This window comes from Mus pahari, chromosome 5 (assembly GCF_900095145.1).
Source record: "Mus pahari chromosome 5, PAHARI_EIJ_v1.1, whole genome shotgun sequence".
Taxonomy (NCBI): domain Eukaryota; kingdom Metazoa; phylum Chordata; class Mammalia; order Rodentia; family Muridae; genus Mus; species Mus pahari.
Genome location: NC_034594.1, coordinates 101,865,294 through 101,885,628, shown reverse-complemented (window position 1 = coordinate 101,885,628; position 20,335 = coordinate 101,865,294). Strand labels below are relative to the sequence as shown.

The 20,335-nt window shown below is 46.2% G+C and overlaps 1 protein-coding gene and 1 non-coding gene across 7 annotated transcripts in view; both read right to left on the bottom strand.

Annotated features, from left to right (window-relative positions):
* Positions 1 to 20,335, bottom strand: part of Mgat5 (alpha-1,6-mannosylglycoprotein 6-beta-N-acetylglucosaminyltransferase) — a 277,034-nt gene that overhangs the window by 94,677 nt on the left and 162,022 nt on the right. For all 6 annotated transcript variants that reach the window (XM_021197508.2, XM_029538621.1, XM_029538622.1 and 3 more), the window contains 3 exons: positions 7,617 to 7,688; positions 5,055 to 5,216; positions 2,242 to 2,411 (listed from right to left, as the gene is read on the bottom strand). In XM_021197508.2, the coding sequence (XP_021053167.1) occupies positions 2,242 to 2,411; positions 5,055 to 5,216; positions 7,617 to 7,688 (404 nt within the window). The remainder of the gene's footprint in view (positions 1 to 2,241; positions 2,412 to 5,054; positions 5,217 to 7,616; positions 7,689 to 20,335) is intronic.
* Positions 15,329 to 15,437, bottom strand: LOC115064114. Its single transcript, XR_003843972.1, has one exon. It is a non-coding gene; the product is annotated as a small nucleolar RNA U6-53/MBII-28 (small nucleolar RNA).

Here is a 20,335-nt window from a genome sequence, read left to right as displayed (position 1 = left end):
TATCTCTAACTGCCCATGTGCTAACAGAATGGCATTGCATGTGATTGGAATGTGAACTTGATTGGTCAGAATAAGTCTGGAGTGTAACTGCCATGTACCCAGAATCCGGGCACCCCCTTTTCCTCTTGCCCTTGCTCATCATATCACACAGTGATACTGACCAATTCACAAAACCCCACTTGCAGGTGACAGTGGTCACAGACCATCTCCACAGTCTTCACACTCACTGCTCCAGGCCCCTTCTGCCCCTTCTCTGGGCTTCTAAAAATCTCAAGCTCCACTGAACCGATTTCTCCCAAAGCTGAAAAACGTCCCGTGGAAGGCTGGGCGATAAGTACTTTCACCTTTGCATATCCAACAAAGCCAGAGTATGCTAGTGCTGTGTGTAAGCACTCGGCACACAGAGGTGAGATTTCAGTCTAGTATTCACACTTCCCATCAGCATTAATAGAATTGCAATTAGAACACTTATTGCTTAATGCATCAGTTGTGATTATCGAAAGTCTGGCAGCTGACTGGCCATCTCTGCAGACCCCGTTTTGAAGCCCAGCCTGCTGAAGCCAGACAGAGTGGCTGCAAAGTGCATGGCTTTCTAGGTTTCTAGGTTTCATGTTCTGCATATTTTAAAGCAAGCGGGAAGGCAACAGGAGACAGCCTGGCAAAGGAAGAGGAGAACTGGTTGGGATGCAGAGGACCTCAAGTTCATCTAACTTTGAAGGAGAAAGGAAAGGCTGTGTGCACAACGGCAGCACAGACGTTAGATGCCAGGCTCAAAGCCAGGCCCCGGCATGCTACCCAGAAACCCCAGAGAGCATGTTCAGTCTGAGCACAGTTTCCTCAGCTCTAATACACAGATGGTAAGGAGACCTACTTCCAGGTACTAACGTTTAAATGCAATACAACATACGGGCTGCCAAGATGCTTCCTTGAATAAAAGCACCTGCTTCAATCATTGGAAGCCACAATGGAAGGAGAGAACTGACTCCTGAAAGCTGTCCCTCTGACCTCCACACACCATCGTACACACCTGCCCACATGTGTGCACACGCAACAATACACAAGACAAAAAAAATAAAGCCACAAAGTATTCAGTAGAGAACATCCAGTAAGTGGCTCAGTATAGTTTTAATAGCTGTCGTCAGTGCTGGGGTGGGGCTGAGCTGGCACAGAGCCTGCCTGGCATGCACAGAGCCCAGGGTTCCTCACCCACTGCCATATAAGCTGGGCACAGTGGTACACACCTGTAATCCCACCCAGCACTGAGGAGGTGGAGGCAGGAATCAGAAAGTCAAGGTCATCCTCAACTACATATACTGAGTTTGAGGCCACCCTAGGCTACACAGACCTAGTTTCGGTGTAAAAATAAAAAAGTCCCTATCAACACTACTGCCAGCATAATTCTTGGTATTTCTGCTGTAAGCAAACCTTTATCATGGTGCCCAGCATCGGGAAAGCAATGGAAAGACTGCTAAGGTTATCTTCAGACATTACTGCCAGCGACCTTGGTGTATCAACAGTACACTAGGAACAGGGTTGAACGTAGCTGCTTTTTTAACCATCGCTACTATTTCCAGACTGTTCTCCCAAGGGTTGGCACAGCAACAGGACCACTTGTGTGCTGGGTTAGAAGTCTCCGCAGGCAGTTTTTTTGGGGACTGTGGGGACTCCAGTTCATCTGTTTGGCCAGCTGTATTAACTGGAAAGGGACTGAGAGGGGGCGAGAGCTGAATGCAAATCTCAGTGGGACAGAAGACTCAGGGAAGAGAACAGACTGAGCTAGAAGTTAGCTAATTGTGAAAGGATTAAATGCGGGCTTTCGGGAAATCTATTTTACACATATTAAATTACAAACAGGAACTGGTCCTGCTTTAAGCTTTAGAAAGCTTGGTGTTGAGCAAGCAGTAGTATGAAGTCTGGCAAGAGGCAGAGAATTAGGAGAGTCAATAGAGTTTGTGCTGCAGATGTTGGGAACACCTGGAATAGCAAAGAATAAGCGCTTTAGCTCGTGTTGTCTTGGTGTTCATTTATGAGGCCCTGGGAGCCTGCAGCGCCAATGAAAACATATTATCCTTTTCATAGTGTTTGTATTTAGCTCCTGAAAATAATCTTCTTATCGCCTGTTTAGCGAATTATCACTCTCCTTTTCCTCCACAAGAAATTGCACACTAACAGAGGGGCTTTACAAGTTTCCTATTTCCTTTTTGTATTCTGATTTTCAGATTGAAGAAGTAATTTCCTTACTCCTTGAGCTCAGCCAGGGAGGCTGAGATCCGGATGTCATGGCCCAACAGGTACAGCGATGTGATTAAGTCACTCCACTGAACTAGTTCCCCAAGAGGCCCACCGCTGAACGCTGTCTCCGCAATCTTGAAGCCCGATTCCTTGGTCAGGAGCCCCAGGTGAACAAGGATCTGTGAAACAAAGAGGAGACACTGACTTCTGGAGCCAAGCTCAAAATGCTCAGAAAGGCCCGTGCTAAGGTCCTGTGTACACCACAACGCAGTCAGCCATGCTCAGGTCCTGTGCACACCACAAAGGAGTCAGCCATGCTAAGGTCCTGTGCATACCNATGCTAAGGTCCTGTGCATACCACAAAGGAGTCAGCCATGCTAAGGTCCTGTGTACACCACAACGCAGTCAGCCATGCTCAGGTCCTGTGCACACGACAAAGGAGTCAGCCATGCTCAGGTCCTGTGCACACCACAAAGGAGTCAGCCATGCTAAGGTCCTGTGCACACCACAAAGGAGTCGGCCATGCTAACATCCTATGCATACCACAACACAGTCAGCCAAATCCAAAGGAGACTCAGGATGGGGTATGCCATTTTTAAAGAAGGTATAAAACAAGGAAGGAGATAATTTCCCACTGTTTTAGATAAATAATAAAAGTATTAATTGCCCTTGGTAGAGTCATGAGTGTGAGTTATAGACAGATTGACATGGTTTTTAAAAACGGAATATATGGCTGGGTCAGTCAGGAAAGAATCTGATCAACAAACGTGAGGTCCTGAGTTCGAATCCCCAGAGCTCAGATGCAAATGCTGGGTGCAGGGGTACAGGCTCGCAACTCCAGTGCAGAGGAGATGGAATCGGCTGGACAGGCGGGCTACTGCATCCCCGGGGTCTCCTCGGTGGGCTTACAAGCCAGGACTACTATAGCTGGCTTTTTTATGTGATCTGGGCAGCGAACTCAGGACATGGCTGTGTGGCAAGTTCTATCAGTTGAGCTCTCTGCTCAATTCTGTTGCTGAAGCACAGTCTAATTATGATCCGTGAGGTTTGTTTGCTTTCAAGATATAATACCATGAAGATAAGCATATTTCATGTTTCAATGAACCTTGGTCTCTGACTATTCAACCAACCCAGTTTGGCAGTAGGGAACCTGCTCAGTGGGTACCTCCATTCTCTGGCCAGAATCCTAGGAGCCTCTGGTAGCTTTTCTGCTCTTGGATAGAAGAGGACGTCCTAAGCTCATCAAGTGCAATTTCTGTCTCAGATCTTAATGAGCCATTTCCCCAAGAATCACTTATCCCACCTAGTGCACACAGCATTACAGATCAAAGGCCAGTTCTCTGGGGACTCTATGTAATTGCTATTTGGAGCCTTTTCCGATGGCCCTAGCTAGCAACTTCATTTTCCCTCAAAGACAGAGTAAACTATGGATTCTTACTGGAAGTGCCAATTCAAATGTTTGTTTGTGTGTGTGTGTGTGTGTGTGTGTGTGTGTATGTATAAATATATATATAAACATATATTTAATTACCTTCAGATATTATCGTCCATCTTTTGCTGGTTATTTACTTTCTTTTACAATGAAAATTCCACTTTATAAAGACAGGAGCACAGTAAGTCACTTTCTATACTCTACTGTTCACAATGATTCTAGAATAAGGTTATCGTGACAAGTGTGTCACATGTTTTCACAGTGCTCTTTGTTCATTTACTATGTTCTGCAGACAGAGCAGCCCTCCCTCGTGAACTCGCATCAGAACTGATGTTTGCCTGATCAGCTCAGGTAGTTCATTTTTCTTATGATTTTAGACTTTTATTCTTTTTCTCTTTTAAAAATGAAAATAGACTTTTTTCATACAATACATTCTGATTATGGTTTTTCCACCTGCAACTTCTCTTAGCTCCTCCCCACTTCCGTACTCATCCAAGTCTACATCTTCTCTCTCTCTCTCTCTCTCTCTCTCTCTCTCTCTCTCTCTCTCTCTCTCAAACAAGAATCTAAAAAATAATAAAACAAAGCATAAAGAACAACTCAAAATAGGGTAAAGCAAACAATCAGAAAAAAAGTGAGGTGTGGCTTTTTTTAAGTTAAAAATTTCATCCTATGTAAATAGTCCCAGTGTCAAGTTGACAGGTATTAAGTCCTGAAGCCTGGTGCCTATGCTGGCCACACCCACTCACTCTCTTCCTCTCCCTCCCTTCTTTGACCATATAATTCTTTTCTTACTGTGGAAAAATATGTATAGCTTAACATAGTGGTCACTGTTTGTTTTTTTGTTTTTGTTTTTGAGATAGGGTTTCTCTGTGTAACAGAGCCTTAGATGTCCTGGAATTCACTCGGTAGATCAGGCTGACCTCCAACTCATGCCTGCCTCTGCCTTTCAAGTGCTGCAATTAATGGTGTGTGCCACCACTCCAGGTTGTTGACCACTGTTTTAATGCACATGGTTTATAATTGTCCCCTCCCCCATATTTGGTTTCTGAAATAAGAAGCATTTCAAATCTTAGGAATAAGTCATAGTGGATAAGATTCCCCCATCCCCTGTGTGTGTGTGTGTGTGTGTGTGTGTGTGTGTGTGTGTGTGTTGGCGGCTTACAGAGAGCCGTGTATGCAGAAGTGTATTCCTGTGTACACATTCACAGGGGACAGAGGAAGACATGAGTATGGGAAAAGAGAAGCTCAGGGCAGGGCAAGGAGGCTGAGCTCATCCACCTCGATGGGATGTCACTTGACACTTGGCATCTCCTTTCCTGATGTTTCCAAGCAAAATCAATTTTTAACAGAAAGCAGGCACGTGAAGGAACAGAATGAACAAACTCACTTTCTTCCGTTTCCTCTTCTCAAGGTTTTGTTTCTCCGCTAGAGACTTGATAGCTTGGATCCACGCGTCAGCCATTCGCCGGATCCGAAGTCTCATCCAACGGAACTCCTCGTGCTTCTTCATCATGCCGTAGAGAATGTTAAAATCCGTACGGATTTCCGCCTAGCAGGGAAGAAAAAAGAAATATAACGAAGTGAGCAGAAGATTAAAAAGCTAGGAAGCAAAATGGTTTTCATGATAGGATATTTTAAACCTGAGAGTCAATTAAATACGGGACTTCAAAAACCCATCTTGACTCTGTACAGTAAGACTACCGAGGGTGGGTGCTGGCAAGATGGCTAAGCAGGGACAGGCTCTTGTTACAGAGCCTGCCGATGATCTGAGTTCAATCCCTAGGACCGGCACGGTGGAAGGAAGAGAATCCACTCTTCTAAGTTGTCCTCTGGTCTCCATATGATCATCCTGGCAAGCACATGCCATATACACATGCACACACACATAAAATGACTATAATTAAAAATACTTTAATAAGCAGGAGCTGCTAGAGCTGCAAGTTGAAACGACGACCCCTGACTGCTGATGTGGTGTTACAGGGGGCATCATTAAGAGATCAGGGACTGAGAAAGGAAGCGTGGTCACAGGGAAGCCAGACTGCTGATGTGCAGTTCTCACAATTAGCATACACGATGCACCTTCAAACCCCCAGTGTCTAAATGTATTTGTGTCTTCGAGTTGTCTGCTAAGCAGCTGACCACCAAGAAAAAAGTATCCCCGGCTCCAACCGGCAAGCCGACACTCTGAGGGGCACCAGAGGGCCTCCTTCGCTTCAGAGTAAGATGAGAAACGAATGATCATTTTCTTATTTTGTCCTCACCCAAATCAACAAACTTTATGATTTTTCTAAGGATTTTTAAAAGCTAGGGATGGTCTTTGTTTCTACCATAGCTGAGTACATTTTAAAATTCAGACCAGAATAATGTAAGGTGCAGGAAGACTGGTTTTCCTGGTATTCTGGATATGGTGGCTAGATGCAGCTCCTGATCTGAACATGAGAGAAACATAACAATATTGGTTTTTATTTCATAGGACACCTGAAGCATATCAAATTCATCTCTATGCGGTCACCATGGCTCATTCTTAGCATTTGTCTCCCTTCTTGCATCAGCAATCTCACAAAGTCCACACTTGAGCCCACAGACCCTGGCCATGGCCCCATCCTCCTGGCTGCCTGTTTGTGTACATCAAGTTTTAGTGGAGCACAGCCATACCCTTCATTACCTATTACCCATGCTGCTCTCTGTGTTAGGACTGCAGAACTGAATAACTGCAGTGAAAAGAAATGTCTGGCAAAGAGAAGAACACTATCTTGTTTATCATATTTTTACTTATTTAGAGTGTGTGTGTGTGTGTGTGTGTGTGTGTGTGCGTGCGCGCGCGCGCGCGCAAGTCAAGAGACAAAAGACAATCTGCATTGCCTCTCTTTGTGGACCATGTGGGTTCCTCAGGAACCAAACTTGGGTCTGTCTGTCTGTCTGTAGGCTTGGCAGTCGGTGCCTTTACTTGCTGAGCCATCTCACTAGTCCTATTATTTTTGCACAAGATGGGGTCACCGGTAGCCCAAGATGGCCTTGAACTCTCTTATGTAGCCAAGGATGACCATGACTTCTAATTCTCCTGCCTCCACCTCCCAAGCGCTGGGATTAGAGGCACGACCCACTATGTCCAGCGTCCACCATGTTGCAGCCTGAACGCACGGCTTCTGACATGCTAGGTAAGCTCTCCACCTCTATTTGCCCCTTTACAGGAAGTGCCTGCTTTAGGTTAGAGAGGTGACTCGGTAGTTAAGGGTGCTGACTGCCCTTGCAGAAGGGTGGGGTTCAGCTCCCAGCACCTATGTGCATCTGTGATTTGATACTCTCTTTGTGCCTCTGTGGGCGTACATAAACCCATGCAGAAAAGCACATATGCATGCAAATCAAAACATTAAAAAAGAATGAAGGATTTGCTGATCTATGGTCTAAAGAAAATGCCCAAGCTTTCAAGATAGCATTGAAAGGTCTCTGGAGTCCCTTCCTATTTTCCTAATTGTATCTTCAAACCTCTGACCTTGCCCACCCAACCTTGCAGTAGGATATGAAAGACCGACTCCCCGTGGAGACATGCCTCTCTCCCAATGGCACAGAGAGCACAGCTTGTCCTTTTAAATTCAGCTCATCATCTTCTCTATGGAATCTCTCTTGACCTCTGCAGCTGAGACCATCCTTCCTCATTAATCTTCCTTTGCAGGCGCTAGAGCCTGGTGACAGGCCTGGTCATTATTTACAGGCAGCCCCCTCATTAGATCACCCAAGGCCTCCACATCTGGCACCGAAGCCCATTCCTCCCTGTGGCCCCACTCATTAGGGACCTTCAGAGAACTGCTCGATAAATCAATCTCCGTTAACCGGTGTACGATTTGGCCAGGTTGAGATTTCAGCTGGCACTTCCACAAGGTGCTGCGTGTATCACTTAGCATCCGACCTAAACACGCAAGTGGAAGAAGACTGTTCCAAAGTCATTTACCAATGAGTTATGGTCAGCTTCTTCATAGGGATTTTTTGCTCTCCAAGGTAAACGAGGACACCAATTTTCAACCTGAAAAAGATAAATCAGAAACACTAAGTATACTGGTTCATCTTTCAGTGGACACACACGAATAGTGGGCTAAGAACCACTTCCAACTCACAAGGAACATGGCGTTTATAGGGGATCTTATTATCCAGACAGTAACAGAACTCCTGCCGGATGTAGGTGCTCTCTAAGGTGTAGAAACCTTCAGCCGAGGTCTTAGGAACCTGTCTGACATTACAGGGAGTGACTTCTTCCTCAACTAATCCCTGCTCTTCCGTAAGAAGGAAGGAGTGTCCTCTGTCAAGAGGTTAAACGATGTGAACACTTTGCAGGGGCATGGCAGTGGGAAGGAGTCGCCGTGTACCCTTCAGCAAGTGGGCACAGATGATTTGTGATCAGCTCAGGAGTGTCTAAAGGGAACAGATGGCATTCAGGCCAAAAAATTATTCTCTGCTTTGAGGATCAGGAATGCAGACCATAGTTTAATCCTAATTAGTCTGGGTTTGTTCTCTGGGTATTTGCGTGACACCGCCTCAAGAAAATAAGATGGTGGCTCATGCAGGACTGGTGGCTCACACAGGTCATGCCAGTACCCAGGTTGTGACAGCAGGTGGATCAGATGTTCTCAGTTATAGAATGAGTTCTAGGCCAGCTTGAACTACAAGAGACCCTGTCTCCAACAACAGCAAAACAGGAATGGATTATATATCTATTCAGTGATCTTATGAGAGTTCTTCCACAGAAGGATCTGTCTGCACACAAGCTGTGTCCAACCTTCTAACATTAAGGCAACTACAAAGTACGCTTTTTTGTGGTGTATGCAGGCGCGCGCGACACGTGCACGTGCGCACACACACACACTCCATAATGCTTTAAGTGAGTCTATAATTTTATGTGAGCTTGCATTCACAGTTCTCTTGAGCATCTGTGGCTTACAGGCACAGGCTGAATACACCTGACAACTGTTGGGGGAAGGAAGAAAGGAAGGAGGAGAAGGACTGGGCTTGTAGATATTTCTTCAAGAAAAGCTACCAGAGAATAGTAAAATCAATAATTGTTAGGAAGGGGCTGGGGAGATTCTAGGAAGGGGCTCAAGGCATGGCTCAGAGGTTAAGAAAGACTTCTGCACTTGCAAAGAACACAGTTCAGTTCTCCCATCACCCACATGGGGCAGCTCACAGCTATCTGGAACCCCTGCTCTTGGGGATCTGACAGCTTCTTCTGGCTTCCAAGAGAGCTTGATCTCACATGCATAATTAAAATAAAAAATTCTAGGAAAGGAAAAACAAGAAATCCATTGGGTGACTCTGACATTTGGCTTGTTTATCTAAAATAGCTACAAAATTTCAGTGATGGCATGGTCATCCCTTTATTAATTCATACAGCATCACTAGGGACGGCTCAGGAACTGGCACCAGAAATCACTGCTCTTCAGTTAGGGAGGCAGGTAAGATTTTTACAGAGGAGCATCCTTTAGGAGTCACTGACTCAGGAGACAGTAGCCTTTTGGGTTGGCAGATCAATCAGAGGCAAAAAAATCTGTCTTCCAGGTCTGGGTAGGTTTTCAAAGAAACACATCTGTTTCAGTAATCTAGAAGTTACTCATAGTGCAAGGTGGTATTTACTGTGACCAAAAATAACTGGCCATATTTGCATAAAGCCATCTGCTGTGGAAAATGGTCAGAAAGCAGCTGAGCTCAGGGCAGCAAGGCTTAAGGGGTGGTAGGGAAAGTGCAAGATTTCCCCTTCTTCTTGTGGAGTAAAATTAGACTTGGGTGACTTTTGTGAGTGACCGCACTCATTCAGAAACTCTCCCCATGGGGAAAGTGCAACGCCTTCACTCATAAAAAGAGAGAATACTAACCTGCCTGAGGCCCACTGTCTAAATCACCCTGGACCTTCACCAGTGTGACCATGGAAGGCATCAGACACAGCTCCACCACTCAGTAAAAGGGAGCAGAAGAGGAGCCCGACTAAGCCCGGCGCCTCAGCCAGGCCCAGGGACGCCACACACATCTGTGCTTCCTGCTCTTGGGCCAGACTGACTACTTGGCACCAGCTCAGTTTCAGTAAATGGACTCAATAAAATATCCCTAGGAAGCATATTTATAATACGGAAGCTTCAGATGGGTCCTGGGCTTGACTGCTAGACCTTCAACTATGCATGTAGGTGTGTATGTATGTACACACACACACACACACACACACACACACACACACACACAGTATGATGTCAAGAACCCTTACCAATAAATACACAACTAAGTTCATTTTTAAAAATTACCTTTATTCTCACCCACTTGAATTGTCTTTGTTATGTGATATATGCATGATTCCCTGTCTGTGTGTCTGTATATGTAGATGTATGCACAAGTGTATGCATGTGGATGATAGAAGTTGATGTTGGATGTTTTCCTCCACTACTCTTCATTCTTTCTTTCCTCCTCCCTCCCTCTCCCCCCCCCTCTCTCCCCACCCCCACCCCCTTTTTCTTTCAGAGACACTGTCTGTAAGTGAACCTGAAGCTCATTCATTCAGCCGGGCGGGTGGCAAGCTCTAGGGAGCCACCTGTTCTGCCTGCCCTGCTCTAGCGCTGCAGGTGCAGGCCCCAGAGTCAGCTGCTTATGTAGGCGCTCAAGAGCCTAGCTCAGATCCTCCTGTGTGAGCAGCAGATGCCTGACTGGCGGGACATCTCCACAGTCCCTGAATAAGTGAAGCCTATAGAGGAACCTGTCAGGATAAAAAAAAAAAAAAAAAAAAAAAAAAAAGAAATCTCCCCATGAAGAATATAATAGGAAAAGATGAAGCAAGACCAGGGATAAAGCGAACCAACGGCACCGTGGTGTGCCCAGATCTGGGTAATGTCCTCCCTCACACCCCTCCGCCCTCAGGTCTCACCCTGATGAAAACAGTCGGTCCAAGGTGATTTAGAATAAGACTTCACTTGAGAACTCTCAAGGCTGTAATTCCTTCTGTGAGTTGACCGTTTTCCTTAGTTCTTCTTTCTCTAAATCACTACCTACCCCTTTGCTGCCTCCAAGGACATCTCTGCAAATATGGAAAATAGAGTGGTCCAATTGAGCTTTTAGGCAGCAGTTTCAGCTCCGCATGAGATTGGACTGGTGGAAAAATAGATAAAGACCTTAACCCACAAAGGGAGAGCAGCTGAGGTTGTTTTCCATCACAAGGTTGGGATAACTAGTTGATGAAGTAATTAAATTACATGTAAACCAATTATCCTGTGGGAATAAGAGGGGGAAAATTTTTTTTTCTCTCTCTGGAACCTCAGAGGATTACCAGGATGGGAGGAAGGCCAGAGCTAGCAATAACTCAAGTAATGAGCAAACTGTCCTCCACAGGGCAACATTTTCCTAAATAAAAGCACCACAATGAACATGCGGGAGCTGCTTGTAGCTGACAGCTCTACCTCCCGATACATAACCACATTTTCTATCTGATGCGTCCAGTGTCACTTAATGAGCTTGGCCCACCAGTGTAACAGCCTATCAATAAAGCTGACCCCAGGAGGAGCCCACTCCCTGACTCATAGGAATTGCGCTGACTGGAACTGATCCGAAGAGCTCCTCTCAGTCTGGCTCCCAGAGTCCCTGGTTCCTAGGGCTGCCTCCAGACATCGCCATCATGGCTGCCTTGGCCACACATCTCCAGCTGTGGCTTTTCACTGCATGTGGCCCTCAGTGCAGAGGCTACTGCAGCTCAGGCTCATCCTCCCTTACCTCTCTAATCCCTCACACAACCCTCTCAGAAGCAGCAACTCATCAAAGGCAGCCTGGGGTTTACCACAATCAAGACTTGGGATTTGGGAGACAGCTCAGTGGCTAAGAAGTTTTGCTACCATGGGTGAGGTCCTGAGTTTGACCCCTGGAGCTCATGTTAAGCATCCCCGTGTGTTAGTCAGTATGTGCCTGTGATGTAAGCGCTGAGAAGGTACAGACAGGAAGCATCTTGGCCAGTCTAGCTGAATCAGCAAGAAACCGGGTCCCAAAAACTAAGGTGGAGGAGAGTGGCAGGAAGACATCCAACATGCCACCTCCTGGCCCCTCGCACACAACTCAGACAGGTACATACTCACAAACAGGTGCACACATGTAAGATCGAAAATCTCCTGAATTCATGGTAACACATCCAGGAATCGATAAAGCAGTAGCACCATTCAGATCACATTCAATCTGAAGGCAAACTCTTTAGACACAAACTAATCTTTTCAGTGCGCTAGCCACAGGCTGCACGATGAAGAGGCGGCAGAGCAAGACAGAGAAGCCTTGCTGGCCCAGAACTCCGAAACACTAATGGATATTCAGCGGAGAGGCCTCTATACATCGCTTTCTTTAGAGATGAGACATAAAATAAGACAATTTTGACATACCTCCTGGTGATTTAGACTTCTTTGAACTGAATAGGTTTTTTGGCTTTTTCAGGAGGCTGGTGAATCAAAACAGTATGAGTTCCTAAAAGTTCTAACTGGGTCAGGCTGTCCCCCCCCCGTCCCCCCCCNAGATCCACAGTATCGAAGAGTCATTGCACTCAAGGAAAAGGAAGCTGCTGACAGATACCCAGAGGGCTGGAGGGAGGTGAAAGGAGGAAGCTGGAGCCTGCAGTCAACACTAACAGGAAAGCCTGGGAAGGTGCAACCTGCAGTCCTTAAGGGCCTGGTCTTTCTGGGCCAATGCTTGTTTCTATGAACAGAGCCTCACTTTTGGTCTCTTCTCTTGCTAAGGGAGACGAAGCTGTTTTATCCTAGTGTATGGCTGACACCAGGATCTCATCTACCCTTTCCAGGTAATACACACAATCAAAACCAACCACCAGGCATAGTAGCAGACATAGTTGATCCCAGTGCTCTGAAGGCACAGGCAGGTTGATCTCTATGAGTTCTGGGCTAGCCTGGTCAACATAGTGAGTTCCAGGATAGTCCAAGCTGCATAACCTTGCCTCCAAAAAAACAAAGAAAAACCAAACAACAACAAATCTAAATCTAAACAATAAACAAACAAAATTTCTGCCCCTAAAACTAAACGCCCAAGGAAAGAGAGACTCTGTCTCTGGGTTGGGGACTTGGAGTGTCTCAGTTTTCTCCCTTTTGTTAATCTGCATATTCTACTGAAGATATACATGTGTTCATGCATATCCACCTGCCTCACCCCTCCATACCCGAGCATTCAGATTCCCAGGCACTCCACAGGGAAGACCTGGACCTGTAGTTACTGTGTGCTTTCTTCTGATAAGACTTTAAGTTTTAAAACTTAATAACTTTTTATTTTTTGAAATTAAAATATAATTACACCATTTAACCCCTGCCACCAAGCCGTTCACGCCACGGTGGCTATCCGCTGGGACTGTGAGCCCAGCTCTCTCTTTAGGTTGCTCTGGCGGGGTATTTTGTCCCAGCAGAGCAGAGACACTGACACACAGTAAGGGATGAACAGTAATTAATAAGGGGGAGACCTTATAATGATATAGTAGAATAAAAGTCACTCAGGGAATTATTTGCTTCTAGAAATTTCCACAGAATAAAATCAGGCCTCTGTTGATTACGGGGAACTGAAAACCCTGGAAGCAAGATGCAGATGGGGCGGTGAGGACGGGGTCTAGAGCGCCTATCAAGGCCTCTCCTGGGGCAGGCAGGAGCACTACAAACACAGAACGTGACTCTGATGGCCACGTGTAGGAGAAAGCCAGGGGCTGGCGTGATGCTTGAGAGCCCCACTCAGGCTGTGACACAGAGAAGCTGTGACAAGTCTTCCCTCTGCCTCAGAAGGAGTGGCTTCTAGTGGGCTTATGACACAGACGCTTTACAACCCATATTGACACAGCTTGAGGAAAGTCACTTTTCATCACACAGGAGAGAAGGCAAATGAATTCCTCTGCAGAGGATCACAGAAATAACACAGACCTGCTGACACGCTTCCTCCCAAACTTCTCCTTAGGTGTTCCGTGCACTCAAAACTGGCTTCACCCAGCCTGAATCCATGTGAATAGCCAGAGGTGGGAGGCCGCCTCGTTCTGGAGACCAAGCACACACCATGGTTCTTTGTTGTCTAGCTCGTGACAGCCTGGTTCTCGTCTTCCAGGATCAAGGGAATAGTTCTGTAATTGGCTCTTCCATTTTAATCTGATTCTTCATTCTCCCGCATGAACGAAATAATACTGGACAGAACCACTCTGTGAATAAGCTCAAAATTCCCCTGCTTTGTGTCTCAATCTCAAAGTCTTAGGAGGTTTGTCAAGATAAGGCTATAGCTGGGAGAAATTATCAGTGTGAATAATACCAATGTCAATAAAAGGGTATGTACACCCTAGTACTTAAAACACACTATGAACAGAGTCATTCATTCAATAAACGTATGCATCAGACACTCCTTTAAAAAAAAAGTCCTGGTTACTGTAATAGTGATAAAATGATGATCAGTCAGAAAATAATGAGTGTGGATCAAACATACCACATGTATTTCAACCAAAGACTTCTTAATGATAACAAGAAAAAAGAAAGAAAAAAAATAGAATGTAAGCAAGCCAAAACCAAAACAAACAAAAACCAAAACCAAAACCATTCCTTTTTTAAATATTAAAAACGTGTAAGATAACTGAGGAAGGCACCTGGGAAAGAAAAGGTTTTCTGCGGCCAGTGTCCTCACTGGTTCAGTAGAAAAGGAGGCTTGGGGCTAAAAGTCAATCCCCGGGTCCCAGAAGATTGAAGGAGAGCAGTGTCCCCTGCCTGAGACTGTTCCTTGACCTTTACGTTATGTCAGTGCTATACCCATGCTCCCATATATAATAGTAAGTAAATAAGTGATAAATATCATAAAATATTTCCAGATTTTCCATAGGAACTCTTTGGGTGACTGGATAAAATGAAAGTAATTTACCCCTTGGACATGCCTATAAATGAAAAAGAGAAATAGAAAGGGCATTACTGATCCTAATTATGGTGGAAAAGAGGGTGCATTACAGATATTTGGGAGAGCATAGCCAGAAGCATAGAAATCTTGGAGTGTCCAGAGTGGACAGGACCAACAGACTGAGCCGGGCCACGTGTGGAGGAGGGAGAGAGGAGACGAGAGAGCCAGGAGCCTAGAGACCAAGAGACCAAAGGCAAAAAGGGGAAAGACTGGTGAAGCCAAAGTGGCTGGCTGGGTTAGATACGGAAGAGCAGCTGGGGAAAGGACAAGCCAGGGGCTGGGGTACACCAGCCAGAAGGGCCCTGAATTAGTATGGACTGAGGGATGCTGGGATAACCTGGAGGCCAGAGTTCACTTTAATATGTCAGCAGGCATCTCAGCCATTTGTCCTGGGTTTGCGACCTTATGGATGAAGAAGCATAGCTAGGCATCAGGATACTGGTCTAGCTTGCCTGAGGTTCCAGATTAAGGTGGAAAGGAAAGTGGGAAGGGGGGGGAGGGAAAGAGGGAGGGAGGGAGGGGACATGAAGGAGAGGGTCAGGAACACACAACCTAGTAGTATGAGCCTCCTGGAAAAAGGATGAAATGCCATCCATCCACGATGCACAAAAGATCTTCAGCCTCACTCTGATCAGACTCCGTGGGACAGTCAACAGAGGGCCAGGACACAGTGCCACAGAGAGAGAATCATCAAAAGTCAGAGTAAGCAAAGTTAAAGAAGTATCTGGTTTTGCTTTTCCTTCTGTCCCTCAGGTCTCCACGTGAGAAGTCTTGTTAAACTCACTGGCACCCAAACCAGGCGGGAATAGCCTGGCTGGTGGCTCAGTATTAGCATGGCAACTCATCACTGGGACACAGAAATGGCGGGAGGAGCAGGGGCTAATCAGTTAGCAGGGTGTCTGCCTAGGATTCATGAAGTCCTGGGTTCCATCCCAGAACCACCAAAGCCAGATATAAGAGTGCACATCTGTAATCCCAGCACATGGGACGTTCCATGTCATCCTCAGCCTCATGCAGAAGTTGAAGCTGAGGCTAGCCTGGCTATATGAGACCATTCTAAAAAATGTGACACAGATTTGGATCACACAACACAAACTATCAGACAACACTGAAAAGTAAGTAGAGTTCAGCTGGAAGATGGCGGCTCAGTGGGTAATGAACAAGTGTGAAGGTCTCATGTGTGCAATCCTAGACTTCTACAGCAAGGGGATGCAGTGACCAGAGTAGTCTCAGAGTCCGCGGGCCAGTGAACTGTACACGGCAGAAAAGCAACAGAGACTCTACATCCAAATTGGAAGGTGAGCACTGACACCTGAAGTTCTCCTCTGTCACCCATGCTCTGCAGCACACTAATGTCCACATTCACACACACACATACACACACACGAGAGAGAGAGAGAGAGAGAGAGAGAGAGAGAGAGAGAGAGAGAGAGAGAGATGAAACATAGACCAGTTAAGTACTGGAGCCCTGCCAAACACATGTTCTAAGAAGGACAGACACAGTAGTCTGGGGTTTGGCAGCTCTTGCTCTTTCCCTCTGAGTTTTGCGTGGTAGAGACCAAGAAAGGATGTTCACTATAAATGTCATTAAGAAAGAAATGCCATTAAGACTAATTGTGGAGGAGAATGGTAGGAAAGGGGCAGAGACATCAGCCAGCTACACACAGCTCTCCCAAGTCGGGACGGTTTGAAAAATCCTTTTGCAAAGGGCATCTTAACACTCAGGCAGCAAGAACAATGAACGTACGGAGACGAAAAGATAGAGATGAAGTCTGGGTGCAGAAAATGGAAAGATCTCAACCATAAATCTCAGCCAACTGCCTTGACTGCCAGGAAATCTTATCTTATGGAAAGACAATTTCCGACTTCATGCAGCTAAACACGTTCAAGGCACATTTTGGTCCACTCGGGCAGCAGCCTGGAGGGACGTTTAAAGCTGCCTTGACCTGTTCCCACGTGTCAGTCTTGCTGTTGTTTGGTTTTTCTCCTGCAGCCTGAACAGTCAATTCTCGAAGACTGCCCACTCTGACAGATTAGTCTCTGTAACACCATTTCCAAGTTATCTTTCACAGCCCACACAGGCTATAAATCCCGATCATTGTGCGGGTTATTAGGATTTCATTTCATGCTTGCATTCACAAGCATTTAAGCTTCCAACCTTTCCTGTTGGGCATTAATCTTGGCAGTAATCAAGGGATTAAGTACGCTGAATTTAAACTCAAGGTTAATAGCATGTTCAACCAATATTGGTTTTACATATTGCCAAGGGAAAACCGAAAGGCAGGAACCTTTATGTCCATTGTTCATGAGACAGAAGAAACAGATTGATGGGTAAGGCATGAAATTGCTTCTTTTGTCCCATTAGGAAGGTCACACACACAGACACACATGCATGCACACACACACCTGTCTAGACTGACATTTGGAGTAGTATTTTGTAAACATCTTAAGATCTAGCAATAAATCACCAGGCAATTTGATTATGTCATACCTGCAGTAAAAAATATACCTGCAGTAGCTACAGAGATGGTTCAGAAAAAAAAAAATCATATCAGCCAAAGGCTGGGGAGATAGCAAAGTTGGTGAACGCTTGCCAGTCAAGCATGAGGATCTTATTTCTATCCCTAGGCTGGGTATGGTGGTGTGCATGTGTAATCCCAAGGCTAGGAGGTAGAGAGACAGGCAGATGCCTGGGCCTCATGGGCCGGCCAGCTTAGAGTACTTGGAAAGCTCCAGGCCAGTGAGGGAGTCTGTTTCAAGAAAGAAGGGGTATATGTAGAGGGCTCAGAAGATAGCTCAGTGAGTAAAAGGCTTACATGACTAGTTTAGCCCTCCACCCCTATAGAAGCCAGGAAGGCATGGTAGTCACTTATAATCTCAATACCTAGAAGGTAGACTCAGGAGCTCCCCAGGGCAAGTTAGCTAGGCAGACCAGCTAGAATCAGCTACTTCAGGATTCAGTGAGAGATCCACCTCAATAACACAGAAAGACCAAAGAAGATACCTGGCTTGAACTTTGGTCCTCCACATACAAATGCATACATGTGTGCCCATACACATGTGGCCATATATATGAATGGGGAAACAAAAGTCAAGCAAGCAAATGATGACAAAGTAGACAGTATCTGAAGAACTACACAAAGGCTGGCCTCTGCCTCTGCATGTGCCTCTGACTCTCACACACATACACAGAAAAACCGTAGTGCCAATGCGTCAGGAGATCTGGAAAAATATGTTGCATGCTAGGCCTTGGAACAATGATATGAGGAGAAAAAAGATAACATAGGTGTCAAATACATGAACATCATCCATCAATATATTGCAGATGAGGGCAAAGAAACTTGTTCCGAGTTTTATAAGAGCCACTAGCCATAAAGCCTGTGGACAGCTGAACTAAATTAATCTGCCTGAAACAAGGGCAGCTGCAGCAATTCCTCTGTACGGCCTTGTCTCTAGAATGGGACTAGCCACACAGCTCAAAGAAACTGATGGACAAAGTGGCCTGCCTGGTGATGAAGTACGAGGCTGCCCGACGAGCTGAATCACTCACATACTCTCACGGCAGAGCGAGTGACACCTGGCTTTCATTATCTCTGACCTCATGGGAGCCTGGTGTGATTTTTCCTGTTTGGATGGCAGGCATCAAAATTAGGGAGTAGTGGAAATTAAGCAATGGAGACCATCAAGTGAAATCAGCTAATTAGGGATGTATGCCCAACACGAGTGAGTTTCAGCACAGAGACCAGCGGCTGTTGGCTACTGAGCTGAGTCTGTATTACTTCAAAATGAAGGACCGAGGGGGCACCAAGTGTGGATCTCTGAAGCCGGGAGACACAACGCTCTCCCAGTGTAGCTCCCGATGGCCATGGCCAGCAGGTAAAATGTGGCTGGGCATCTCCAGCATCCAGCATAAATAATGCTTCACTCTGCTTGTAACTGCCCTGGATGGGGCGGAAGATACTACAAAGGCAAATGTATGTGTGCCCCTCTCTCCACTGACTACAGAGAGAATGCAGCCCAAGGAAAGGTCGGCCCGAAGCATGGTGCAAGCCACGGGGCGGGGAGGGATCTGACTCCTGTAAAGAGATTTCACACACTCCTGTCAACCCACCTGGCGGGAGAGACCAGAGTTGAGGAAATGATGGTGGGCAGAGCCATATGTTGACCAGGACTGCTTAGCCATGAACAGCTCTTGCCTTCCATTTCCATCTAAACCTTATGGCAGGACCCTGAAGATGGACTCAGAGTGGCATCACTGGCCCTCTTTATTGGTTCCTCTCTCCAAGATGGTCACTTTGACTAAGATTTCTCGGCTTTCTCTACTGCTTGTCTCTCATTGGCATACTGGGGACGGTGACTAAGCCTGGCTTACCAGGGCTTGATTGACCCTAACAACTCCAGGAATGCTCCGGCCATCTCACAAGCCCATCCCTAAAGAAGGGAGCCCCTGACTGTTGTTGTTACACTGCTGTCGCCGGTGTGGTGTTAGGCAGATGACAGGCAGCAGAGAGCAGCCATAGTTCCCACAGAGAAGGCTGTACTTCGGGGGATTCAATTTAAAAGGATTTATAGGTTACAAGGTGGTTAATGGCCAGGGAGGTCCCAGGTAGAGAGGAAACTACTGTCCTGCTAAATGGACATGTCAGACTGCCTTCTGTGGAGTTCCATTTGTATGACTCTCATCCTTGGTCAGAGAAGCTTCCTCCTGCGGTGCATAGCGCATGGAGACTCTTGACCGGTGGAAGTGCTCAGAGTGTCTCTGGAGTGCCCAGCCCTATGTGGCCATCTGTACACACCCCTCCCTCACAAGCCTCAGGGAACATGAGGGAAGGGACCAGGATGAGTGAATGTTAGAGGCAGAGGATGGGGAAGAGAGCCGTGGCATACTGTCTCTTGGACATGAGATGGCCATCCCACTCAGGATCCACTGTAGCTATGGTTACCTGGACAAGACTTACACAGAGGCAAGCAAGGCAACGTTCCAGCCAGCAGACCTAATTAGACTCCATGGATTACTAAAGAAAACAAAACGAAAGGAGAGGACATGGAGGTAGAAGGGTTGTGTCAGGGGTGTGTGGAGGGAGTGGGAGGGTGGGGATAGGGCAGACAGGATCAGGATACAGTGCAAACACACGAACCTGTCAGTTGTTTTAAATGGGAAGATTGGTTAGAGCGGCTGCTGCAGCTCCATTACTCACTGCGAGTGGGTATGCTAAGACAACGGTGGAGGAAAATGAAGCAAGGGGCACATCCTGAATCTGAAGGTTCCAGTCTATCCTTCAAGTGACACCTACGTTAGGTCTTCTGGGTGTCTGTCTGTCTGTCTCTGTTCTGATGCCAAGCCCACAAACAAGCCCAGCTCTTTCTATAAAGACTGGAAATGCAATAGCCGTGCCCACATACCTAATGATTGAGTTTACAGAACAGGTCAAACTAAGATGGCTTTTTCATTCTGCCAGCTTCAAGAGAAACCTGGTATGTGGTATGAAAGGAAGCAGGTCTCAGGGTTCAACAAAATAGAAAAGTAATAAGATAGTGAGAAAAGGAAAGAAGAAAAACAAAAAGCCAAACTGCCAAACAGGCCCACTGAGCTGTATTGCCTAGCATCTTGTGTGTGTGTATGTGTGTGTGTGTGTGTGTGTGTGTGTGTGTGTGTGTGACAGAGGGGGGGGGAAGAGACAGAGAGAGACACAGAAACAGAGAGAAAGAGACAGAGAGAGAGAGACAAAGAGAGACAGAGAGACACAGAGA